The sequence below is a fragment of the Chelmon rostratus genome, chromosome 11, assembly GCF_017976325.1.
Source record: "Chelmon rostratus isolate fCheRos1 chromosome 11, fCheRos1.pri, whole genome shotgun sequence".
Taxonomy (NCBI): domain Eukaryota; kingdom Metazoa; phylum Chordata; class Actinopteri; order Chaetodontiformes; family Chaetodontidae; genus Chelmon; species Chelmon rostratus.
Window position 1 is genome coordinate 27,432,237 of NC_055668.1, and position 26,612 is coordinate 27,458,848.

The 26,612-nt window shown below is 49.8% G+C and overlaps 1 protein-coding gene across 2 annotated transcripts in view; it reads left to right on the top strand.

Moving 5' to 3' along the window:
* tjap1 (tight junction associated protein 1 (peripheral)) overlaps positions 1–26,612 on the top strand; it is a 34,300-nt gene that overhangs the window by 5,468 nt on the left and 2,220 nt on the right. The window contains exons 1-10 of one of the 2 annotated variants that reach the window (XM_041946933.1): positions 2,525–2,635; positions 4,472–4,580; positions 6,950–6,999; positions 13,115–13,283; positions 15,883–15,911; positions 16,911–17,072; positions 18,866–18,932; positions 21,583–21,690; positions 25,548–25,631; positions 25,837–26,526. In XM_041946933.1, coding sequence (XP_041802867.1) covers positions 13,164–13,283; positions 15,883–15,911; positions 16,911–17,072; positions 18,866–18,932; positions 21,583–21,690; positions 25,548–25,631; positions 25,837–26,526 — 1,260 coding nt within the window. In that variant the 5' untranslated portion in view covers positions 2,525–2,635; positions 4,472–4,580; positions 6,950–6,999; positions 13,115–13,163. Of the gene's footprint in view, positions 1–2,524; positions 2,636–4,471; positions 4,581–6,949; positions 7,000–13,114; positions 13,284–15,882; positions 15,912–16,910; positions 17,073–18,865; positions 18,933–21,582; positions 21,691–25,547; positions 25,632–25,836; positions 26,527–26,612 lie in introns of those variants that run through there. The other variant, XM_041946932.1, reaches the window with a different exon arrangement.

Below are 26,612 nucleotides of genomic sequence, written 5' to 3' on the forward strand. Positions count from 1 at the left end.
TCATCTGGCTCAGATCTGCGGGGTCTGTCTGTCGTTAAGGTTCCCTTAAGAACAAAAGAGGCCAAATTAACCGGGAACGGAATGGACTGGGTTCCTGCTGGTCTGGTGTCAGTGTTTAGGGGGGTCACTGCTGGCCGATATTTGTTTATAGTGAACTGTCCAAATCTACTCAGAACACAAGTCCAGGAAACTTTCAGCTGATAATGTCTTCTTATTCTTCCTCATCTGCATCAGTGTTCATGTCGGCCGATAAGGGGGACCAGAGTCAGGGCCTGGTCCGGAGTCAGGGCCTGGTCCGGAGTCAGGGCCTGGTCCGGAGTCAGAGCCTGGAGGAAGTACCCGACTCAGATCCTGTACTTATAGTACTAATACCACAGAGTCTCTGTCTCTCTCTTTCTCTCTCACTGGGGTTTATCTCTGCTCAGAGAGGATTATGGGTAGGATGAGCTGTGGGGGTGGGGCTGACTTTCCTGTTGACTGATTGGTTGCTGTCAGTGCCCCCCTCCCTCTGTGTGGAAAACCAAACTAATAAAAGCTGCAAAGTACTGATACGTACTGACACTACAGTTAACGCAGTGGTACTGCAGTAACGTGTGTGTAATACAAGCAGAATGAGACCTGAAGTGTGTGCAGCACGGAGACAGTAAGAGAAGAAGCACCTGAGCTCACACTGGTAACATAAGATAAGATAAAACTTTATTTATCCCCAGCTGGGGAAATCTGGGCATTACAGCAGCGTGTGAGAGCAGAGGGAAGAAAACAGCAGCAGAGATAGAGAACAGACGAAAAAAATAAAAATACAACATACGAGTTAATTTAAACACAAGATACTTGTGCTCAAAAAGAGGATAAATTCTCAGTGAAGAACCTTGGAGCTCTAATCTGCCTCTATACCTGCCAAAGAGCAGTGATTCCTAACACGTCTCTGGGGGTCATCAGGTGGACACCTCCCTTCAACGGTGTTTCGCCTACTTAGTCCCACGACACCTCCAGGAGGCTAGGCAGTGAACTCCAGCGTCCCAGAGTCACCCCCCCTAGTGCCAGTTCACACTGCTCCTACACAATCCAAACAGTACCGCCACGTTCAACTGACCCAGAGATGCTCCAGGTAGTGGCCAGTACCGAAGCTAATGCTAAATGCTAACTGCTACCTGCTAAGAGGAACAGAAGAAGACAATACAGCTAGATTCACCTATACTGTTAATACTAACTGCTAGCTGCCAATGCTAACTGCTAAGATGCTATCATACTCTCACCGCTTTAGCTATTGTTAGCTGCTACAATGCTACCACAGGCCTAGATGCCACATGTAACTGCCGATTGCCACACTACCATCATCTACCCCTGCCTCTCATCAACTGCACCAATAAAAGCGGGGTGGGAATACAAACCCTGGTTCAGGTAGGGGGTAGAAAATAAAGAGGTAGAGTCAAAAGATGAAAGTAGGGATTGGATACAGACCCTTGTTCGGGTAGGGGGTAGAAAGTTTAGAGGGTGCTGAAGGTGGAGGCCTAAACCACAGACCAGATTTAACAGCCTCTTCTAACATTTCCTTCAAGAAGCAAACAAAACAGGAAAACAACCAAAAAGATCAAAAAACAAGCCAACTCTGTATCTGACAACACAAACTCACCTGAACAGGCCACATGGTCCCAAAGAGAGACTCCAGCTGGCCACGCCCCCACCTTATCTACACTTCCTCTTCCTGGATCTCTTCCTATTGGGAGAGCGAGAAGATGGGGCGGGGAAGGCAGAGGAGAGGTGTCTTGTTCAGACTTTAACCTCTTCTCCTGCTGGATTAGGCATGCATGTCAATAGAAGGGGGGGGGGGGGTGATTTGCATATATCTTTTAATTATAGTTCTTTAGTTGATTGACAGTCTTCATCACAGTACTTGGCTCCACACGGTTCACAGACCTAACTGCTTTATTCTCTGCCTCATGCTCATGCCCAGCTGACGTGACCCAACCCGACCCGTCCGCATTCTCGCCGACACACCTGTGAACACTAGTTACTGTTGCTGAGCTGTGATTGGACAATAACTTTTTAGGGGCGGGGCTGAGTGAAATCATTGTTAGTTAGTTATTGACCTCATGCAGCACGCCCAGTTTTGGCTAGTTCCACTTCCTGTTTTGTTTTGTCCTGTAATGAACGATCCACCAATCGGCTTTTTCAGTCCCACTCTGATTCCTCGAGCTCGAGCTCCAGCAGCGTCTCAGCTCTCTGCTGTCACAGGTGAAATCATTAAAGCTAAAGAGGAAACACTGAGCGTGCTCCTGCTCTGACTCCTGAACCTGCTGCTGAGTGAAAACTCCTGCAGGTGTTTGCTGAGAGGTTTCAGGTGAACATATTTACTGTTTAATGTGGAAGCTGAGAGCAGATCAGGGTTGACTGACCCAAACCTGGAAACCAGCATCATCATCAGCACAACCACCTCCATCACCTGACATCAGACGCCTCATCAGAGAGAAGCAGCTCCGCCTTCACAGAGGTTACAGTGATATGTGTTCGGCCCTCGAAGGATGTTCTGAGCACTGAAGAGGCCCAGACAGACAGACAGACAGACAGACAGTTCTCTGTGCAGTCACTGGATTTCCCAGCATGCCATCTGCTTCAGTTTGACCTTCAGTTGGAGGTGAATGTGTTGTTCAGGTGTCGCTGATGCAACAGGTCGTCAGCTGGACACTTTGTTTCCTTTCACAGACGCTTTGTGGAGTCGTTCTTTCTGACAAACAGACGGCCGTGACTCAGCCGACACGCACGCACGCACGCACGCACACACTCTCACACACACACTCACACTCTCTCTCTCAGGGTGTGTGTGGGCAGCCGGTTAGTTTCCGCTCAGATTGATTTTGAAGTGTGTGATTTGTTTTCAGTTAGGCTTTTTAAATCTTCCAAAAAGGTGTTGACCTGTCTTTAGCCTGTGTTTCCAGCTGTTGGTCTGTCTTTAGCCTGTGTTTCCAGCTGTTGGTCTGTGTTTCCAGCTGTTGGTCTGTCTTTAGCCTGTGTTTCCAGCTGTTGGTCTGTCTTTAGCCTGTGTTTCCAGCTGTTGACCTGTCTTTAGCCTGTGTTTCCAGCTGTTGGTCTGTCTTTAGCCTGTGTTTCCAGCTGTTGGCCTGTGTTTCCAGCTGTTGGTCTGTCTTTAGCCTGTGTTTCCAGCTGTTGGTCTGTCTTTAGCCTGTGTTTCCAGCTGTTGACCTGTCTTTAGCCTGTGTTTCCAGCTGTTGACCTGTCTTTAGCCTGTGTTTCCAGCTGTTGGCCTGTGTTTCCAGCTGTTGGTCTGTCTTTAGCCTGTGTTTCCAGCTGTTGGTCTGTCTTTAGCCTGTGTTTCCAGCTGTTGGCCTGTGTTTCCAGCTGTTGGTCTGTCTTTAGCCTGTGTTTCCAGCTGTTGGCCTGTCTTTAGCCTGTGTTTCCAGCTGTTGGCCTGTCTTTAGCCTGTGTTTCCAGCTGTTGGCCTGTCTTTAGCCTGTGTTTCCAGCTGTTGGCCTGTGTTTTCAGCTGTTGGTCTGTCTTTAGCCTGTGTTTCCAGCCGTTGGTCTGTCTTTAGCCTGTGTTTCCAGCTGTTAGCCTGTCTTTAGCCTGTGTTTCCAGCTGTTAGCCTGTCTTTAGCCTGTGTTTCCAGCTGTTGGCCTGTCTTTAGCCTGTGTTTCCAGCTGTTGGCCTGTCTTTAGCCTGTGTTTCCAGCTGTTAGCCTGTCTTTAGCCTGTGTTTCCAGCTGTTGGCCTGTCTTTAGCCTGTGTTTCCAGCTGTTAGCCTGTCTTTAGCCTGTGTTTCCAGCTGTTGGCCTGTCTTTAGCCTGTGTTTCCAGCTGTTGGTCTGTCTTTAGCCTGTGTTTCCAGCTGTTGGTCTGTCTTTAGCCTGTGTTTCCAGCTGTTGGCCTGTGTTTCCAGCTGTTGGTCTGTCTTTAGCCTGTGTTTCCAGCTGTTGGTCTGTCTTTAGCCTGTGTTTCCAGCTGTTGGTCTGTCTTTAGCCTGTGTTTCCAGCTTTTAGCCTGTCTTTGGCCTGTGTTTCCAGCTGTTAGCCTGTCTTTAGCCTGTGTTTCCAGCTGTTGGCCTGTCTTTAGCCTGTGTTTCCAGCAGTTAGCCTGTGTTTCCAGCTGTTAGCCTGTCTTTAGCCTGTGTTTCCAGCTGTTGGTCTGTCTTTAGCCTGTGTTTCCAGCTGTTGGTCTGTCTTTAGCCTGTGTTTCCAGCTGTTGGTCTGTCTTTAGCCTGTGTTTCCAGCTGTTGGCCTGTGTTTCCAGCTGTTGGTCTGTCTTTAGCCTGTGTTTCCAGCTGTTGGTCTGTCTTTAGCCTGTGTTTCCAGCTGTTGACCTGTCTTTAGCCTGTTTCCAGCTGTTGGTCTGTCTTTAGCCTGTGTTTCCAGCTGTTAGCCTGTCTTTGGCCTGTGTTGTTGGATCTTTCTCCTCCTGCCGGCTGACTGACAGCAGGTATTCACTGGTGTTTTTCCATCTGTCCATCTTGTGTTTCAGGTTATTGGAGGCCTGAAGCTCACATGCCCAGACGAGGAGGAGGAAGAGGACTGAATGTGTGAGCAGCCCCAGCAGAGAAGATGAAGAGTTTTTTGTGCTGACATCTAAGGTGAGGAGAACACGCACACGCACACACACACACACACACACTCACACGCTGTGGCCTTCGCTCTTTTTCTCTGTCAAACAGTTAATTTTTCATCGTGTTTTTCAGGTCAGTTCATCAGTGGTGAAGTTATAATGATGTTGGTTTGATGAAAAGATCAACTGAAGTTATTATTCACTTGACTGCAGTGATAATTAGCCCTCTGTCACACTGACTCATGCTCTGTTATGTATCAACAGAACATTTCTCAGTATTAATGTGACTTTAACTCATTAAACCTAAAAGATGGACGTCATGATGGCTGTGCTGAGTTCCATAATGATCAGACATATTTTATTTAAAGGTCTGTTAATGTGCTCCGGCCCTACGCGGCGGGGCCAGAGATCTTTTTTCAGTGTTTGTCATTTTACACCATGGTAACAGTTTATATCACAGTACAGAAATGGTTTAAAATAACCGACCATACGACCCTGTTTCTAAACGGGACGCTGTGTGAAGCATGAGCAGAAACAGAAAGTGATGCTCTGAACACTGAAACCTCAAAAGACTGGAAAACTGTGAAATGCTGAAGGAAACAGCTGGTAGAACATCAGGTTACCTGGCGACAGGTGAATAACATGACGGGTATAAAAAGTGTCTTTCTGAAGTACTCTCTGACAGACTGTGCTGGAAAATACTGCAACAAGCCAAGAATAATGTTTCTCAACATTAAACTGTAAAGAGTGTGTGGATTCATTGACTACAGAACATAACGTCAGTAAAAGATTGAGAGAATCTGAGGAAACCTCTGAAACCAGCACAGGCTGGTCCTGATCTTCAGGCCTCAGACGACGCTGCTCTGAAAACAGTCTGTTGGATTCTGGAGCGTCTTCACTGGATGAGCTCAGGAACTCCTCCAGGCAAAGAGGACGTTGTTTAGAGACCAGGAGTCATTTCTAACGTGAAGCCTGACTTCATTCATCTCTACACTCACTCTTCTCTGCTTCTCTGATGTCCTCCTCTCTCTCCTCTCCTGATTCAAGAGTTTGTTTAACCAACCAGAGTTACAGATGATTGTTGTGCCGATGGACTGCACCACAGAGAGTAGTTCGACTCTCGGCAGTTTAGGAAATCTTTCACCAGTGGTGCCTGTAGAAGACCACCAAGGACCACCGCCACAGTCGCCAGAATCCTGAACAGATTGTTTAAAGAGAGCAGCCCAGTGAGCCCACTGATTCCAGTTCAGTTAGTGAAGGTCTGCAGCTGAAGCAGTGAGACAGCAGACACTGAGGATGAGCTGAGCGGGGTTTGTGCTCGGCTGGTTGGTTCTTTAGCTTTTTCAGATGCTGTTTGTTGAAACATGTCGACGCACTCGTCAGTGTCTGTTTCATGAACCGACCAATCACAGCCTGGATGGGCGGGACATTAAATAAAGGTTGACGAACTGTCGAAATGTTGAACTCTGCTTTAGCGGTTCGGATTATTAACAGACCTGTGGTACTGGACCAGGACTGATACCTGTGGTACTGGACGAGGACTGATACCTGTGGTACTGAACCCTGTGGTACTGGACCAGGACTGATACCTGTGGTACTGGACCAGGACTGATACCTGTGGTACTGGACCAGGACTCATACCTGTGGTACTGGACCAGGACTGATACCTGTGGTACTGAACCCTGTGGTACTGGACCAGGACTGATACCTGTGGTACTGAACCATGTGGTACTGGACCAGGACTGAACCCTGTGGTACTGGACCAGGACTGATACCTGTGGTACTGGACCAGGACTGATACATAACCAATGTGCCATCATCTGTATACACCACAACCTTGTTTTAATATATTTATGCAGTGTTTTATCTTTAAACTGAATTTCTTTTTGTCTTGTTTTGTGTTCAGGTGCGCTGTTGTTGTGGCTGTTGTTGCGGCTGTTGTTGTGGCGGCTGTTGTGGCTGTTGCTGCGGCTGTTGTTGTGGCTGTTGTTGTGGCTGTTGTTGTGGCTGTTGCTGCGGCTGTTGTTGTGGCTGTTGTTGTGGCTGTTGTTGTGGCTGTTGCTGCGGCTGTTGTTGTGGCTGTTGTTGTGGCTGTTGCTGCGGCTGTTGTTGTGGCTGTTGTTGTGGCTGTTGCTGCGGCTGTTGTTGTGGCTGTTGTTGTGGCTGTTGTTGAGGCTGTTGTGGCTGTTGTTGTGGCTGTTGTTGCGGCTGTTGTTGAGGCTGTTGTTGAGGCTGTTGTTGCGGCTGTTGTTGCGGCTGTTGTTGAGGCTGTTGTTGAGGCTGTTGTTGAGGCTGTTGTTTCTTTGTTCCGTTGATGCTGTGTTAAGCATCATATGACTGAAACTGAAAAGTGGATGTAAACCTCCACCTCACAGCTGATCTGTTTGTTTGTTTCAGGTGTGTTGTTTCTGTGGATGAAGTCATCTCTGGAGCAGCGCATACTTCAGGTACAATTACACTAATGTGCTGATGATGTCACATCCTGAAAAACCTTGAAATGCATGGAAATCTATTGAATGATAAGCATCAAAAAGTGTACACACTGTGTATTTCCAGGAAGTGAGAACATGTCTGACACATGTGTGATAAGAAAGCTCTGGACCTCAGTCTGTGGACATGGTCCAGAGTTCATTTATGAAACTGGGTTTAGAGTATTTGTGAATATATTTGTATGCAGCGATGATTCACTCCATTGATACTCAGTCGGTTTCTCTCATGATCAGAGCTCCACGTAGATCACATTCAGGAAGCTGCTTCTCTCATTACTGACAGCATCTCAGATCAGCTGTTACTAATTAATGTTCACTCACGAAAAAAACAGATAGTCGCAGTAGCAGTCACAGTAACAGTAGTCGCAGTAGCAGTCACAGTAACAGTAGTCGCAGTCGCAGTCACAGTAACAGTAGTCGCAGTCGCAGTCACAGTAACAGTAGTCGCAGTCGCAGTCACAGTAACAGTAGTCGCAGTCGCAGTAGTCGCAGTAACAGTAGTCACATTAGCAGTTGTCGCAGCCGCAGTAGTCACAGTAACAGCAGTTGCTGTAACAGTAGCCGCAGTACTCACAGTAACAGTAGTCACATTAGCAGTCGTCGCAGTAGCAGTAACAGTAGTCACATTAGCAGTAGCAGTAGTCACAGTAACAGTAGTCGCAGTAGCAGTAACAGTAGTCGCAGTAGCAGTAACAGTAGTCGCAGTAACAGTAGTCGCAGTCGCAGTAACAGTAGTCACAGTAGCAGACGTCGCAGTAGAAGACGTCGCAGTAGCAGTAACAGTAGTCGCAGTAGCAGTCGTCGCAGTAGTCACAGTAACAGCAGTTGCAGTAACAGTAGTCGCAGTAACAGTAGTCGCAGTAGCAGTAACAGTAGTCGCAGTAGCAGTAGCAGTAGTCACATTAGCAGTAACAGTAGTCACAGTAACAGTAGTCACAGTAACAGTAGTCGCAGTAGCAGTAGTCGCAGTAGCAGTAGTCGCAGTAACAGTAGTCGCAGTAACAGTAGTCACAGTAGCAGTAGTCACAGTAGCAGTCGTCACAGTAACAGTAGTCGCAGTAGCAGTAGCAGTAGTCGCAGTAACAGTAGTCACAGTAGCAGTCGTCACAGTTGCAGTAGTCACAGTAACAGCAGTTGCAGTAACAGTAGTCACAGGCGCAGTACTCACAGTAACAGTAGTCACATTAGCAGTCGTCGCAGTAGCAGTAACAGTAGTCGCAGTAACAGTAGTCGCAGTAACAGTAGTCGCAGTAGCAGTAGTCACAGTAACAGTAGTCACATTAGCAGTAGCAGTAGTCGCAGTAACAGTAGTCGCAGTAGCAGTAACAGTAGTCGCAGTAACAGTAGTCGCAGTCGCAGTAACAGTAGTCGCAGTAGCAGTAACAGTAGTCGCAGTAACAGTAGTAGCAGTCGCAGTAACAGTAGTCACAGTAGCAGACGTCGCAGTAGCAGACGTCGCAGTAGCAGACGTCGCAGTAGCAGTAGCAGTAGCAGTCATCGCAGTAGTAACAGCAGTTGCAGTAACAGTAGTCACAGTACTCACAGTAACAGTAGTCACAGTAGCAGTCGTCGCAGTAGCAGTAACAGTAGTCGCAGTAGCAGTAGTCACAGTAGCAGTCGTCACAGTAACAGCAGTTGCAGTAACAGTAGTCGCAGTCGCAGTACTCACAGTAACAGTAGTCACATTAGCAGTCGTCGCAGTAGCAGTAACAGTAGTCACATTAGCAGTAGCAGTAGTCACAGTAACAGTAGTCGCAGTAGCAGTAACAGTAGTCGCAGTAACAGTAGTCGCAGTAGCAGTGACAGTAGTCGCAGTAGCAGTAACAGTAGTCGCAGTAACAGTAGTCGCAGTCGCAGTAACAGTAGTCACAGTAGCAGACGTCGCAGTAGCAGAAGTCGCAGTAGCAGACGTCGCAGTAGCAGTAACAGTAGTCGCAGTAACAGTAGTCGCAGTAGCAGTCGTCGCAGTAGTCACAGTAACAGCAGTTGCAGTAACAGTAGTCGCAGTCACAGTACTCACAGTAACAGTAGTCACATTAGCAGTAGCAGTAGTCACAGTAACAGTAGTCACAGTAGCAGTCGTCGCAGTAGCAGTAACAGTAGTCGCAGTAACAGTAGTCGCAGTAGCAGTAACAGTAGTCGCAGTCGCAGTAGCAGTAGTCACAGTAGCAGTCGTCACAGTAACAGCAGTTGCAGTAACAGTAGTCGCAGTCGCAGTACTCACAGTAACAGTAGTCACATTAGCAGTAGTAGCAGTAGTCACAGTAGTCGCAGTAACAGTAGTCGCAGTAACAGCAGTCACAGTAATAGTAACAGTAGTAACAGTAGTCACATTAGCAGTCGTCACAGTCGCAGTAACAGTAGTCGCAGTAACAGTACTCACAGTAACAGTAGTCACAGTAGCAGTTGTCGCAGTCGCAGTCACAGTAGCAGTAGTTGCAGTAACAGTAGTCACATTAGCAGTCGTCACAGTCGCAGTAGCAGTACTCACAGTAACAGTCGTCACAGTAGCAGTAACAGTAGTCACAGTAGCAGTCGTCACAGTAGCAGTAACAGTAGTCGCAGTAGCAGTGGCAGTAACAGTAGTCGCAGTAACAGCAGTCACAGTAGTCGCAGTAGCAGTCGTCACAGTAGCAGTAACAGTAGTCGCAGTAGTCGCAGTAACAGCAGTCACAGTAGTCGCAGTAGCAGTCGTCACAGTAGCAGTAACAGTAGTCGCAGTAGCAGTAACAGCAGTAGCAGTAACAGTAGTCACAGTTGAGGTAACAGTAGTCACAGTAGCAGTAGTCGCAGTAACAGTTACAGCAGTCGCAGTAACAGTAACAGTAGTCGCAGTAGCAGTAGTCATAGTAACAGTAGTCACAGTAACTGCAGTAGTCACAGTAACAGCAGTAGTAACAGTAGCAGTAGTCACAGTCGCAGTAGAATCGGCTTGATAACTGCTGACTGATCAAAGTTTCAGTCTGACGATTAAACTCTGAAATGTTTCAGAGTTTCAGATGTTTGAGTTTCAGCTCAGTTTTCTTCAGGGGGGGGGATCAGCTGAGAGCAGGAAGTGATCAGCTGATGTGAGGGAGGGGGGAGGACGGAAAGGGAAAATGGAAAAGATGAAGGGGCGAGAAGCAGAAAGAAAAAAGAAGTGAAACATGTCTGAGGCAGGGACACGAAAGAAGGAAATAAATAATAGAAGAGATGAAGATGAAAGGGAAGGACAATGGAATGAAAAATGACAACGAACAGAACACGGAGAAGAAAAATGAGAACATGTGAGAAGAAGGACGAAACAAAAGGAAAGACGAGTGCTGCTGCATCAGAGGATGTTACTGTAATTAAAGAGTCCTCACAAATCTAGTAACAGGAAATATGTGTGTGAGAGCAGAGCATGCTGGGTAAAAACGCTCAGGGCATTTTGAATGTAAAATTCAAAAGCTGCATATAGATGAGGTGAAGATGTCCTGCTGCTTCACCCTCATCTGCGACTGACAGGTATTAACTTAGACACCTGTTAGACCAGTAGAGACCAGCAGGACACTGGACACATCAGACCAGTAGAAATCAATAAGACACTGGACACATCAGACCACTAAAGACCAGCAGGACACTGGACACATCAGACCAGTAAAGACCAGCAGGACACTGGACACATCAGACCAGTAGAAACCAGCAGGACACTGGACACATCAGACCAGTAGAAACCAGCAGGACACTGGACCCATTAGTCCAGTAGAAACCAGCAGGACACTGGACACATTAGACCAGTAGAGACCAGCAGGACACTGGACACATCAGACCAGTAGAGACCAGCAGGACTCTGGACACATCAGACCAGTAGAAACCAGCAGGACACTGGACACATCAGACCAGTAGAGACCAGCAGGACTCTGGACACATCAGACCAGTAGAGACCAATAAGACTCTGGACACATCAATTATAACAGTTGTCCAGAGGGGAGGGGGTGTACGTAGATTGTTTGTATTGTAAATATAATAATAAATATAAATCCGCTGTGGACTCGTGTTCAACTTTATCAGCAGCTTCCTCGTAATGTCCAACACCACTGTCTGTTAATCCAGGCTGCTTGGTCTCCAGGTGAAGCTGGTTTGAGGCTTCACTGCCTCATTAGAGAGCCGGTCATATGATGCAGAGTGGGCTCTTTTCCCCTTCTCAAAGAAACTTTCCAAACACGTCTGTTTTCTTCTCATTTTGCGACCTTGTGGGTTAAATTTGAGCCCTCAAGTGACCGAGATGTAACCAAGAGAATCCCGTCATTTTTCAACATAAAAGATTTTTCAAAATAAAAGATCAGTCAGTCTCGGATAGTAAATAAAATGTAAATAATTAATTCTTTCTTGTGTGGCCCGGTACCAATGATCCACAGACCGGTACTAAGCTAAGACTGTATTTATCCCCTGCTGGGGAAATTCAGGTGTTACAGGCAGCAGGTGAGAGCAGTTGGACAGAAAGTAGCAACAGAAATAGAGAAAATACAAAATGAAAAATAAAAGCTGACTCTATATGTACATTTTATACAAAGGACTGGTCTCATAGTCAGAGTGCAGTCCAGACCGGCTGCCTGCAGTCCAGACCTGTCCCCGTTCAGACTGTGTGCAGCATTATGAAGACAGAGACTGTTGAGCAGCTGAAGTCGTTTATCAAGAAGAAACTTGAACAGTTTGAGTCCTCGGCTGTTTGTCTTCATGTTGTCTTCACGCTACGTGTCCCAGCGGTTTTCAGTCGTGTTGTATTTGACTAACCGTGACGAGTAAAGTGTGACATCATGCAGATTCAGAGTGTGCTGTGGTCTGACCGTTAGCATGTGTTTGTGCTGTTCTATGTCATTTAGATTAACAGGCTAATGGTGACATGCTAACGTTGGCCTCATTCAGATCAATGCAGCTGCACTTCCTGTTCTGGAAACAAACTGAGATCAATGTGTAGCCTGAGGCTCACACACACACACACTCTGCTCGCACGCACGCACGCGCGCGCGCACACACACACACACACACACACACACACACTCTGCTCACACACACACACACGCACGCACGCACGCGCACACACACACACACACACACACACTCTGCTCACACACACACGCACGCACGCGCGCACACACACACACACACACACACACACTCTGCTCACACACACTCTGCTCACACACACACACACACACACACGCACGCTCACTCTGCTCACACACACACACACACGCACGCACGCACGCACGCGCACACACACACACACACACACACACACACCACACACACACACACACACTCTGCTCACACACACACGCACGCTCACTCTGCTCACACACACACACACACACACACTCTGCTCACACACACACACACACACACTCTGCTCACACACACTCACACACACACGCACACACACACACACACTGCTCACACACACACACACACACACACACACTCTGCTCACACACACACACACACACACACTCTGCTCACACACACAGTGCATGTATTCACATACTTGTGAGGACCACCATTCATTCATTGAGTTTGACACTTACTGACACAGTGAAGATTATTTTTTACTAATGTTTGGCCAGTTTTGTCAAAAATGTCCTCACAGGTAAATGTCTGAAATCTGGTCCTCACAAGTGCGTGAATTCACACACACGCTTGTAAGGACCAATGACACACTGTGATTTTCTGTCTTCGTTCTGAACACAGATCTGTTTGTTCGAGGTCTTTGTGAGGACTCGTCTAACTGTCGGGACATCTCCTACAGGGAGGCTCCCCTCCGGCCTGGTCCTCCAAAGTCATGTTGACAAAAAGTCAACATAGAAACACATTCATGCTCTATCCAACACACACACACACACACACACACACACACATGCAGGTGTGTGCAGAGATGGAGGCGTGTTTGATGCTGATGAGGGATGACCGAGTATTGATCCGCACAGAGAGAGTGTGACTGTGACTGCAGTGACAGAGTCCAGTTGTGGTTGAGGCATTGTGGTTGGAGGTTGACGGGCAGTCGGCGGATGTCTGCATAGTTTTCTACCTCATGCAACTGTTCTTGTCCTGGCAGGACTGACAGATCGACAGGAAGTAAGGAAGGAAGGAAGGAAGGGCCCAGGATGACTAGCGCGGCCCCGGCCAGGAAGCCGTACCGTAAGGCTCCGCCACAGCACCGCGAGACGCGCCATGCCCTGCCTGTAGCTCCACCCCCGCCTGCACCACAGCACGACATCAGTCAGGTAAAACAACATACCCTAAACACACCTCCATCCTCCCTGCAGCACCCCACCCGCCTCCCAACTGCCGCCTCTAAACGGCCACAGAGTGGCGGGTCTCGCCGTGGCGCCCCAACCTCGCCACTCCTGCTCTCTGACAGCGAGCTGGAAGTCTCCAGTCTGTCCAGCCTGGAGCTCTGCGTCCCGCCAACACCGTTCTTCAGTAGCCCAACCCACTGGCCCACCCAGACCAGAACCAGAACCACAGCGGTAGGTGCCACCAGGAGTCATCGACATGCACCAAGCCAGTTAATCAGCGGTGGCAACGTGGGTTTTCCAGCACATCGAAGCCCCACAGCAGCCAGGAAACACTCCCCCACCCCCAGCCCCAGAGGACAGCGTCACAATCGGACTCACTGGACGAAGACCGCCACCCCTCCGAAGAGCATCCTGAAGCAGCCGGCCTCGCTGGGCGTTGAGCACGCCTACGACATCATCAGGAAGTCAAAGTCAGTGGAGCTGCTGGATGATAGCAGGGGGCGGGGCAGCTCCGCCCACCATCCACCCGCTCACTCTCTGGACCGGACTGAGCAGCGGGCGCCAGCCTCCCGGCGGTCCTCGGACCCACCCGCCCCCTGCAGGACCAACTGGAACTGGAAGATGCAAGTTTTAGAGGAGAAGGTCCGCTTCTCCAACTTTCTGGATGAGATCACCTGTCGAGTCATGAGCCCCGCCCACCTCATGCTGCTTCGCAGGACCCCCTCCAGAGAGCAAGAGAGCCCTGCCCCCCAGCGCCAGCGCCCCGCCCACAGGAAGCAGCAGGCGGTGGGCACGTCTGCAGAACGGACTCGACGCTGGGACAACTGGGTGGCTGCGATGCGGCCCAGCAGCTGGTACCAGCCCCTGCAGGAGGAGGGGCTGGGACAGGAGACCCAGCATCTCAAGGGTGTCGTGACAGAGGAGGCGGGGCCTAAACAGGAAGTGTTGGGGGTGAATCGAGGAGTAAAGATGGAGGTTCTGGGGACAAAAGAGCCGCAGAGACACAAACACAGACCTCTTTCTAATCAGTCTCTTCTGTCCCACATTAAGGTAGGTGAGAGGGTGACAGCCTTCCTCCTCCTCCTCCCCCCTCCCTGTTCAACCTTTCTGAATGAAAACACATGCTGTGTTTGTGTCTGCCCCCCACAGTGAGTTCTGTAACATGTCTGTCTTTCTGGTCCACCGTGTGTCTCGTCTGTGAGACTGTCCAGCGGTCAGTGACAGGGCCGACGATGAGTCTGAAAATATGACTGATGAAGAACAGCTGTAGCACGTGTCCATGTGTTGTGGAAAGGATCTATGTTTTCTATGTTGAGCTGCAGCATTAATGCTCCTGCAGCTCACCTGTCCTCCCCCCTCTGCTCCCTCCTGCCTTTCCTCCAGCTGTCCAAACTAAAGAGACATCAGTCCAGTGTTGGACGAGTGAAGTCTGACACTGAGCCACGAATGAAAACCTGCAGGCTTCTACTGAGGGACCGTTACCCCTCGGCTCCAGTCTGTTTGTGGGCTCGTGGATACTCTGGTTACCATGACTACTGATGATGCAACATAGAGCTGATCGTTGTTGGGCTGCGGCACAGACTGCATGAAGTTAGGAAACTTTCCTGGAAATGATTTAGACTTTCTGTTTGGTTAAAGTTCTGAGACTGAAGTCGTCGTGAATTTGACCCTCATTACACCGAGCTGCTGATAAAAGAAGAGGAAACAAACAGCACGTTGGTTTGTCTCGTTTGACTTCTGATCGTTTATGTTCCTCAGTCCAGTGGGACGTCAGACTGAGTCTGCAGGTTTGTCCTGCTGTCTGTCAGTCTTACACATTAACTGATGTAATTCTTTAACAAGTCTTCAGAGCAGAGCGACCCGATTGGCCCTTTAGTTGGTCCAATCACAGCAGCCGAGTCATTGATTTTACGGCGGCGTAGGCGATCGATCAGCTGAAAGGATCTATCGTATAGAACCCCGCTGCATGCTGGGAACGGCCGCGTTTCCATACGTCGACAGAGATCGATGAGCCCGACGACAGGAAACGTCTGTGTGACATCGCTTCACTGAGCTGACATCACGGTCACATGTCGGTCATGTGATCACATGTACTGGTTTCAGTTGTTCCTGCTGGTTTTCCTCCTGTTCGCCCCCGTTTTTACCGTCAACAATCAAACATCGTTTCAGTGATGTCGTCAGTGTTCCTGATTGTGTTCCTTTTCGCATTATAATGAGACTTTTTCATGTTATGACACGTTTTTCTTGTTTTTACTTCAAATTAAATGATTTTTACAGGAAACTGAAGAGTTTCTGTTTGATTGTTTCATGGTTTTAATGACCTTGAATTTGTGCCGCTTCTCGCTCGTCGTGGTAAAATAAACGACATAATTTGGATGGTTTTTATCGGTCTTGATTCAGGCTGTTTGGGTTCAGTCGGACTCGGGGCTGATGGAGTGAATGAAAAGCTCAAACTGAGCGTTTGTTCTGCGTAACGAGAGTCATAATGTGAAAAGTTCGTCGTTATGATGACGTTTTTACTTGTTGAGCAGATGTTTTTGTCTTGTACTTCCTGTTTGTTCTAACTGCGTTTCCTGTGTTTCAGGAGGCTCTTTCGGACTCGGACCGGATCAGGTGAGACCTCATTCTCTCCTCTTCTTCCTTCTCATTCAAGTTTCTCTCTTTTAATGAACAATTTAAATATTTTTTAAATGAATTTACCAGATTAACTCATCATAAAGCAAACTTTATTCAAACTCGACGGAAACAGGATCACACTTGTCTTCGGCTGTTCCAACAGTCAGCAGCTCTGCTTTGGTTCTGGACTCTAGACCTCTCTAGGCTAGGCTAGGCTAGGCTCTAGACCCTGATTTTCTTCTCTGATGATGACGACCTTCTTCTCTCTGTTCTCCTGTCCCGGCCTGCCGTGTCCTCGTCGTCCCCAGAGTCAGAGTCTTGGTCCGAGCCGCTGTAAATCACCTCGGTACAGTTTTCCCTGTTGTCAAACTGGCCCCCTTCGATCTCGAGGGCTGTGTGAAGTCCTGATCTGGTCAGGCTCACCGGAGGCTGCTGAAACCAGCGTAAACACCAACAATCCCCCGCTGCTCCGAACTCTCGGTCGGGCCAGACTCCAGTCAGCTAACGGGGCCACTAGCTGCACAGCTAACTGAGCTAACAGAGCTAGTTAACGGCAGCTAGTAGCTACAGCCATAGATAGCTACAGCAAAGAGCACAGTGAGCAGCAGTTAGCGGTCTAACTCTAAAGGCAGTAACACCACAATGTCAGAATACTCTGATTACTGCTGCTACGAGTACAATCATGAAAATACGCTACAAGTACCAAAAGTAAAAGCTGAATGACAGATATCAGATTATTGGATTAGTTAATAAAACTCTGAACCTGCGACGTAGCTTCAGTCAGAAAATGGATGTAGTGAAGTAAAGAGAACAACACTGACCTCATGTGGTGGAACTGAAGTAAAACGTAGGAAAAGACCTCAGAACTGTACCAACGTCCAGTCGTTGAGTAAATGTCCTTTACCTTCCACCACTGGACAGATGTTGAGCTCATCTAAAAACTGTTAGAGACACAAAGATCATCTGTTGTGACTGCCGACCTCTGCTGTTACCCAGAATCCTCCAGCAGCAGAATGAGGACCTGCAGCGCCGCCTCTCTCTCTCCACCCACAAGATGGAGGCCATGGAGGCGGAGTTTGATGGCAGCCGTCACTACATGGAGGCGGAGCTCAGCCGGACCAGAGACGACCTGGACAAGATGAGGGACAAGTTCCGCAGGTGAGGACGCTGACGATCCAGATCGGACTCTGGTTGTTTCTGGTTTCACCTGTAATGGTGAGGAGATTAAAAGTCACCTGTCTGCCTGTAACCAGGTGACACTCCTGAGTATCGAGTAAGCTGATTGGCTGTTAGAGCAGTGTCTGGAAGTCGTGTTGGCAGTGAGCGAGCTGTGGCCACAGCTCTGTGTGTGTTCTTCTTTACATTATGGATCACAGTAAAACCAGCTGACTCTCGATGGATCACGACAACCTGCGGGGCGACAGTCACCTGACTAACGGCGGCCAGTGATCTTAGCATCACTGCTAGTAGCAAGTTAATCTGCTGGTTAGTTCACTGCTTTTTAACTACCGATGTCTGTCTGAGCTGTGATGATTCACACTGTCAGACCACGCTGACATATATTCAGCAGGAACTGATTATTGGTTTGTTTCTGATAATTGATAATAGCATTGATCAGAGAGCTGAAGGAGGCAGCAGGACACATTAAGGAATTTAAAGGAGAATCTGACTTAGAACTTTTTCTCTAATTTGATGTGGAAGTTTGATTAACAGTTTTTTTTACAAATTATGGTTTTGTTACAAGCTTCTTCACTGGTTGCATTCTTGCTGTTTACTGCTTGCTCTAAACACACACACTCACACACACACTCACACACACACACACACACACACACACACAAACCCTCCTGGATCAATATTTAATGAAGTGGTGAATAAATGAGTGTTTAAAGGACCAGTGTGCAGCATCTACTGGTCAAATGTTTTGTGTTTTCATCAGAGCAGAATGAATCTTTATATCATCCTTTATAGCATCCCCTACATGCTGAACAAGGAGATTAAACTTCTGTCCGATGATCAGAACCTGATGTGTGTGGTCTCTGTTCAGAACACTGAAGTTTAATTTTCTGCTCTGCAGTGATGATAAATGAGAGAGGAAGTCAGTGACTCGCTGCTTAATGAGACCGAAGATTTAGCAGGAAACAAAGAGGAGGAGGAGGAGGAGGGAACAGATCAGCTGTGGGACTCAGTATCAGTGTTTAACCAGCTGAAACATTAGTTTAAATCCTGAAGGGAGTCTCTGCAGATGAAGTTCCTTCATCTCCAGTGAGAGGACATCTCAGTCTGCTCAATTTAGCTGGGACCTTACAGACACTCCCTTGTGACTCAGCTATGACTCTGCAATGACTCAGTCATTACTCTGCTATGACTCCACTATGACTCCACCATAACTCCACTATGACTCCACCATAACTCAGCTATGACTTTGCTATGACTCAGTCATAACTCTGCTATGACTCCACTATGACTCCACCATAACTCCACCATAACTCAGCTATGACTCCACCATAACTCCACTATGACTCCACCATAACTCCACCATAACTCAGCTATGACTCCACCATAACTCCACTATGACTCCACCATAACTCCACTGTGACTCCACCATAACTCAGCTATGACTCAGCTGTGACTCTGCCATGACTCGGTTATGACTCAGCCATAAGTCTGCTGTGACTTGGCCATGACTTCGCCATGACTGGGCTAGAACTCACCTATGACTCAGCTATGACTCGGCTATACCTCAGCTGTGACTCGGTTATCACTCAGCTATGACTTAGCCGTAACTCCGCTATAACTCAGCTATACCTCAGCTCTGACTCAGCCACGATTTGGCTATAGCTCCGCTATGACTCAGCTATACCTGAGCTGTGACTCGGCCATGACTTGGCTATAGCTCCGCTATGACTCAGCTAGCATGCTCAGTAACACTTTTCTCTCTCTGTCTGCAGACTCCAGAATAGCTACACAGCGTCTCAGAGAGCCAATCAGGACCTGGAGGAGAAGCTTCACGCTCTGGTAACCTTTGACCTCTTTGTGATTTTCAGTCTGAGAGTCAAACAGCTTCTGTTCTTTGCCTCCATCATCTGTATTGAGGCCTAAAATTCATCATGTAGACGTGGATTATTTGTTGTTCTTTGAAAAATAGAATGTTTTTTATTTTTCAAACATTTGAATGCAGAGATTAGAATAATGAGAAGTACCACAGGAATGTTCGTACATAGTTGTAAAAGTTGATTGTAGCTTGTGGTGTTCAGCGGCTTTTCACAGTTTTGTAATTTGTCCCTCTTACATGGAGGACTAACCCCCCCCCCCCAGATCGTCCGGACTCAAACACCGCTCTCTCTAACCAGACCAGTGTAATCAGGCCAACACAAAATTCTGGCTCCAGCAATAAAATGTTTGTGTGTCGAGTGTTTCGGGACGACGTGACATAAACGAAGAACGTCTCCTTAACACAGACTGATGAGCACAGCGAGTGTGGTCATGTGACGTGGTCACATGGTGCTGATCAATAGTTGATGCATTATGTTTCTCTACAGCAACTGTGTGTGTGTGTGTGTGTGTGTGTGTGTGTGTGTGTGTGTTTGCGCTCATTGATCACCCTCAGTCAATTACTGATCGATGACTAAATGAAAACACACTCTGAGGCAGTTTATTGATTAACTGTGGAAACGGGGAGTTGATGGACAGCAGGGTGGTTGCTATGGGCAACAGAGCAGGAGGTCAGAGGTCACTGAGTCAGTTTACAGTCAAACAGATGGACAGAACAGGACTGTAACGGGACGATGTGAGTGAAGTATAAGACAGCTTTTGTCCGCTCAGGTCTCAACACGCAGTTCTCACAGCGGCCTCGATGCTTCGTCGTCATTTCATATTGTTGTTCTGTACAAAGCGACTCGTTAACGTGTCGTTCTGCACGAGGCGTGTCGTTCTGCACGAGGCGACTTGTTATCGTGTCGTTCTGCATGAAAAGACTCGTTAACGTGTCGTTCTGCACGAAGCGACTCGTTAACGTGTCGTTCTGCACGAGGCGACTCCTTAACGTGTCGTTCTGCACGAAGCGACTCCTTAACGTGTCGTTCTGCACGAGGCGACTCGTTAACGTGTCGTTCTGCACGAGGCGACTCCTTAACGTGTCGTTCTGCACGAGGCGACTCGTTAACGTGTCGTTCTGTACGAAAAGACTCGTTAACGTGTCGTTCTGCACGAGGCGACTCGTTAACGTGTCGTTCTGTACGAAAAGACTCGTTAACGTGTCGTTCTGCACGAGGCGACTCGTTAACGTGTCGCTCTGAAGGATTCTGCTTTGAGAAAGTTCCTGTTTGTCCTCTTTTGTCTGATCATGTGGTCGTTCTTCATCTCTGTCTTTTCTCTCTTTCTCCTCTTTTCTCACGCTGCTCTGTGACGGACTGACTCATCTTCATCTTCATCATCATCATCTTCATCAACTTCATCAGGCTGCCGTCAGTCAGACATGGGTTCATGCAGTTGCGTTTTATTCCTGTTCTCTCTCCTCCTCCTCCTCCTCCTCACCTGTCCATCCTCCTCATCCTCAGTTTTCTTCTTCTCTGGTGTTCGAGCAGTCCTGACCATGTGTAGTCTCAAACTGCTGCGCTCGTCTGCTTCACCTGTTTCACCTGTTTCACCTGTTAGGTTGCTGATTTTATGCAGAAAGAAAACTGTTCAGGATGAACTGAATCAGATTATCAGAATATTCTGCAGCTTCAGATTTAAAATCTCAACTCGTCATTTTCAGACACTGTCAAAGTAAAACTGAACACCAGCATTTTTATTTTTGATGTTTTTAACGTTTATTATTTCTTAAATCGACTGAATATTGAATTGAGCTGGATTTTAATCAGAAATTCACAGAAAAACTCGTCAGACTTCAGTCTGAAAACTGATGATTGTAGACGAAACAGCGTGAAAGAGCAGCAGCAGCGATGAAGACAATGCTCTGACAGATCGAGACGCATGAAGCCGAAGAACTCAATAATCGGCTGAACAGAGAAGAAGAAATTAGTTTATTTATCAATGAGACACCGTCAACAGCAGGGGGCGGGGCCGAGGTGTTTGAGCCCCCCCCCGCTGCTACTTAATTTGTTAGCTGTTAGCATTACATCATTCCGTTCAGGCGCTCATGTTAGCCTCCCAGTCGAATGTGTAGCTTTGGTTTTGGGGGTATAATAATAAATGATGAAGAAACATTTTGTTTCAGCAGATGTGAAGCGTCTTTAGCTGCGGGAACGACCGGCGACGGCTAACGCAAACCTTTACCTCATTCTAACGTGCTAACCTCGTGTTAGCTTCGAGTGTGATTCTGCGCTCTGGAGAAAAATTGATGAAAACATTTCAGCTTCGACGCTTCGATCAAGATCTTATGGGATCTTATTGATCCTCTGGCAGCAGCAGCCACGCCGCCACATCCCATAATGCATCTGTAAATTGCTGCTAGCAAATGCAGCATTCAAATTATCTGGGAAAGTGTAGAAATGGAGACTTGAAACCAGATGTGAAGGACAGGATTCGTTTTTCCTCATGTGAACTTTGAAGTTTATTCCCACATGATCTGAATGAAGGCCCGCCTCCTGTTGCCTCAGGCTCCTGATTGGCTGTCACGCCTGTGATTGACAGATGATCTAATATGATCCTGCTCCTCCCACAGCTACGGAAAGTGGAGAGGGACAAAAAGACGATGGACCAGGAGATCGTGGAGCTCACCAACAAACTTCTGGACGCCAAGAACACGATCGACCGACTGGAGGAGCTCAACGTGAGTCCAAACACACGATTTGTCTTCTCTCCTTTTAGCCTCCAGCCTCTTTAAAGGATAACTTTGGTTTTTTACAACCTGGACTTTATTTCTAACATTAAATACGACCATTTACTCACCCAGACAACTTTGGTGGCATGTGGAGTCGTTTTGAAGACATTAGCCCCAGATCCATCCATCCATCCATCCATTATCTTCCGCTTATCCGAGGCCGGGTCGCGGGGGCAGCAGTCTAAGCAGGGATGCCCAGACTTCCCTCTCCCCAGACACGTCCTCCAGCTCTTCCGGGAGGACCCCGAGGCGTTCCCAGGCCAGCCGAGCGACATAGTCCCTCCAGCGTGTCCTGGGTCTTCCCCGGGGCCTCTTCCCGGTGGGACATGCCCAGAACACCCTCCCAGGAAGGCGTCCAGGAGGCATTCGGTAAAGATGCCCGAGCCACCTCAGCTGGCTCCTCTCGACGTGGAGGAGCAGCGGCTCTACTCTGAGCTCCTCCCGAGTGACAGAGCTCCTCACCCTATCTCTAAGGGAGCGCCCTGCCACCCTGCGGAGGAAACTCATTTCAGCCGCTTGTATCCGAGATCTTGTTCTTTCGGTCATGACCCAAAGTTCATGACCATAGGTAAGGGTGGGAACGTAGATTGACCGGTAAATCGAGAGCTTTGCCTTTCGGCTCAGCTCCTTCTTCACCACGACGGACCGGTACAACGACCGCATTACTGCAGCCGCCGCACCGATCCGCCTGTCAATCTCACGTTCCATCCTTCCCTCACTCGTAAACAAGACCCCAAGATACTTAAACTCCTCCACTTGAGGCAGGAACTCTCCTCCAACCCAGAGGGGGCAAACCACCCTTTTCCGGTCGAGAACCATGGCCTCGGACTTGGAGGTGCTGATTCTCATCCTAGCCGCTTCGCACTCGGCTGCAAACCGCCCCAACACATGCTGGAGGTCCTGGTTTGAAGAAGCCAACAGGACAACATCATCCTCAAAAAGCAGAGATGAGATCCTGTGGTCCCCAAACCAGACTCCCTCCGGCCCTTGGCTGTGCCTAGAAATTCTGTCCATAAAAATAATGAACAGAACCGGTGACAAAGGGCAGCCCTGCCGGAGTCCAACATGCACTGGAAACAGGTCTGACTTACTGCCGGCAATGCGAACCAAGCTCCTGCTCCGGTCATACAGAGACCGGACGGCCCGTAGTAAAGGGCCCCGGACTCCATACTCCCGAAGCACCTCCCACAGAATGCCACGAGGGACACGGTCGAATGCCTTCTCCAAATCCACAAAACACATGTGGACTGGTTGGGCAAACTCCCATGAACCCTCAAGCACCCTGCGGAGGGTGTAGAGCTGGTCCAGTGTTCCACGACCAGGACGAAAACCGCATTGTTCCTCCTGAATCCGAGGTTCGACTATCGGCCGAATTCTCCTCTCCAGCACCCTGGAATAGACTTTACCAGGGAGGCTGAGAAGTGTGATCCCCCTATAGTTGGAGCACATCCTCCGGTCCCCCTTCTTAAATAGAGGGACCACCACCCCGGTCTGCCAGTCCAAGGGTACTGTCCCCAACTGCCACGCGATGTTGCAGAGGCGTGTCAGCCAAGACAGCCCCACAACATCCAGAGACTTGAGGTACTCAGGGCGGATCTCATCCACCCCCGGTGCCTTGGCACAGAGGAGCTTCCGAACTACCTCTGTAACCTCAGCCTGAGTAATGGATGAGCCAGCCTCTGGGTCCCCAGCCCCTGCTCCCTCTACGGAAGGCGTGGCAATGGGATTGAGGAGATCCTCAAAGTACTCTTTCCACCGCCCAACAATATCCCCAGTCGAAGTCAACAGCTCCCCGCCTCCACTGTAAACAGTATTGGCAGGGTACTGCTTCCCCCTTCTGAGGCGCCGGACGGTTTGCCAGAATATCCTTGAGGCCGACCGATAATCCTCCTCCATGGCCTCCCCGAACTTTTCCCATACCCGAGTTTTTGCTTCCACAACTGCCCGGGCTGCAGCACGCTTGGCCTGCCGGTACCCGTCAGCTGCCTCAGGAGTCCCACGAACCAACCAGGCTCGATAGGACTCCTTCTTCTTCCCTCCTTGAACCGCCACCTTATTGTGGTGGAGGGGTTTGAGTACTCGAATGATCCTAGGAGCTATGTTGTCCGGGGCTTATTGCCCCTGGTAGGGTCTCCCAAGGCAAACAGGTCCTAGGTGACGGGTCAGACTAAGAGCGGTTCCATAGCCCTAATGATAAAGTATAACAGACCTAGGAAGACCACGTCGCCCGGATTGGCGTTACCGGGGCCCCACCCTGGAGCCAGGCCTGGGGTCGGGGCTCGCAGGCGAGCGCCTGGTGGCCGGGCCTTTGCCCACGGGGCCCGGCCGGGCACAGCCCGAAGGAGCGACGTGGGCCCGCCCTCCAGTAGGCCCATCACCCGCAGATCAGGAGGGATCAGAAGGGGCCGATGCGATGGGATTTGGGTGGCAGTCGTGGGCGGGGGCCCCGACGGCCCAATCCCTGGACTCAGAATCTGGCAATGGGGACATGGAATGTCACCTCGCTGGGGGGGAAGGAGCCCGAGCTAGTGCGGGAGGTTGAGCGGTACCGGCTAGAGATAGTCGGGCTCACCTCCACGCACAGTCTGGGTTCTGGAACCCAACTCCTTGAGAGAGGCTGGACTCTCTTCTACTCTGGAGTTGCCCGCGGTGAGAGGCGGCGGGCTGGTGTGGGCTTGCTCATAGCTCCCCACCTTAGCCGCCATGTGTTGGAGTTTTCCCCGGTGAACGAGAGGGTTGCTGCCCTACGCCTTCGGGTTGGGGACAGGTGCCTCACTGTTGTTTCGGCCTAGGGGCCGAACAGCAGTGTAGAGTACCCACCCTTCTTGGAGTCCCTGGGAGGGGCGCTTGAAAGTGCTCCGACTGGGGACTCCATTGTTTTACTGGGGGACTTCAACGCTCACGTGGGCAGCGACAGTGTTACCTGGAGAGGCGTGATTGGGAGGAACGGCCTCCCCGATCTGAACCCGAGCGGTGTTCTGTTATTGGACTTCTGTGCTAGTCACAGTTTGTCCATAACGAACACCATGTTCAAGCATAAGGGTGTCCATCAGTGCACGTGGCACCAGGACACCCTAGGCCGGAGGTCGATGATCGACTTTGTAGTCGTGTCATCTGACCTTCGGCCGTATGTCTTGGACACTCGGGTGAAGAGAGGGGCTGAGCTGTCAACTGATCACCACCTGGTGGTGAGTTGGATCCGCTGGCGGAGGAGAAAGCTGGACAGACTTGGCAGGCCCAAACGGGTAGTGAGGGTCTGTTGGGAACGTCTGGCGGAACCCTCTGTCAGAGGGGTTTTCAACTCACACCTCCGGGAGAACTTTGACCAGATACCGAGGGAGGTTGGAGACATTGAGTCCGAATGGACCATGTTCTCCACCTCCATTGTTGACGCAGCTGTTCGGAGCTGTGGCAGAGGAGCAGAGGAGCGGCGCGTATATCCGTATAATGCCAGTACTCGGGGCATCCATGCAGCCTCTATATAACGCATAATCTGCGGCGAAACTCGTTCATATTCCAATATTTAGTTCTGATATGCTGGTGCTATTCCCCTCTGAGCCGGCGGTCGGCTAGTTTAGCTGTAGTTTGGCACAGCTGTGGTTCATTATTGCGTATTCGTAGCCAACCGCCGCAGAGTCACAGAGGTTTGGGTGTCACTGACTCGACGAATCAGTCATTAAAGTGATCGATTGACAGTGACGCCGTTAACTTCTTGCAGCAGGTAGTCTTCCTCAGGTTGAGACTGCGGTCACCACGGTGACCGTGTCCCCGTCCCGCCCCTGACGACTGTGTGATGTGTGTTTCAGGAGCGCTACAGACAGGACTGTAATCTGGCCGTCCAGCTGCTCAAGTGCAACAAGTCGCACTTCAGGAACCACAAGTTCGCCGACGTGAGTCAGAGAGAGTGTGTGTGTGTGTGTGTGTGTGTGTGTGTGTGTGTGTGTGTGTGTGTGTGTGTGTTTACACACTCAGCTGTTTCACCTGTTGTCTCTGACCTGACTCACTTCCTGGAAACACACTAACACTCTGTGTGTTTGTCTCTCTGTCTGTCTGTCTCTCTCTCTCTCTGTCTGTCTGTCTGTCTCTCTGTCACAGCTGCCGTACGAGCTGCAGGACATGTTGAACAAACACATGAAGAGCAGCCTGCCGGAGCAAGGCCCCGCCCCCGGCTCTCAGGACCCGGATACGCTCAGTTTGACTCCTGCTGACGTCGTGCCGACGTCCGTCATCGCCCGTGTTCTGGAGAAACCGGAGCCGCTGGTCCTGAACTCGGCCCAGTCCAGCAGCTGTGGCCGGCCCGTCGCCGAGGACGTCTTCGTCCACGTGGACATGACGGGCCCGGCGGGGGCCGAGGCCCGCGGGCGGGAGCACGGCGGCGGTCAGGACGCGGCGCAGCAGAACGGTTCCTGCCGCAGTCAGAGCAGTCTAGACGGGCAGTCGGGCGGCGAGGAGGCGACCGGGGCTCCGTCCTTTGAGAAGCTGAACCCGTACCCGGCGCCGCCGCCTCCCCACCCCCTGTACCCCGGCCGCAAGGTCATCGAGTTCTCGTCGGACGACAAAGTGAAGATTCCCAAAAACTCCCCGCTGCCGAACTGCACCTACGCCACCCGGCAGGCCATCTCTCTGAGCCTCGTCCAGAACGATGACGAGCGACTGGCCCCTGGCAGCCCCGCCCCCTCCTCCTCCTCCGGCGGGGGGGTCCACCAACGCACGCCGCCGTCACAACGGGATGCCGCCAGCGAGCCGGTGTCCAGTCAGTCCAGCCCGTTCAGCAGCCCGCCGCAGGTACCAAACATTTACTCCTCACTGTGTCTCCTTCATCACGCTCATCTTCATCTGCATGTGACAGCAGCTGTGTGTGTGTGTGTGCG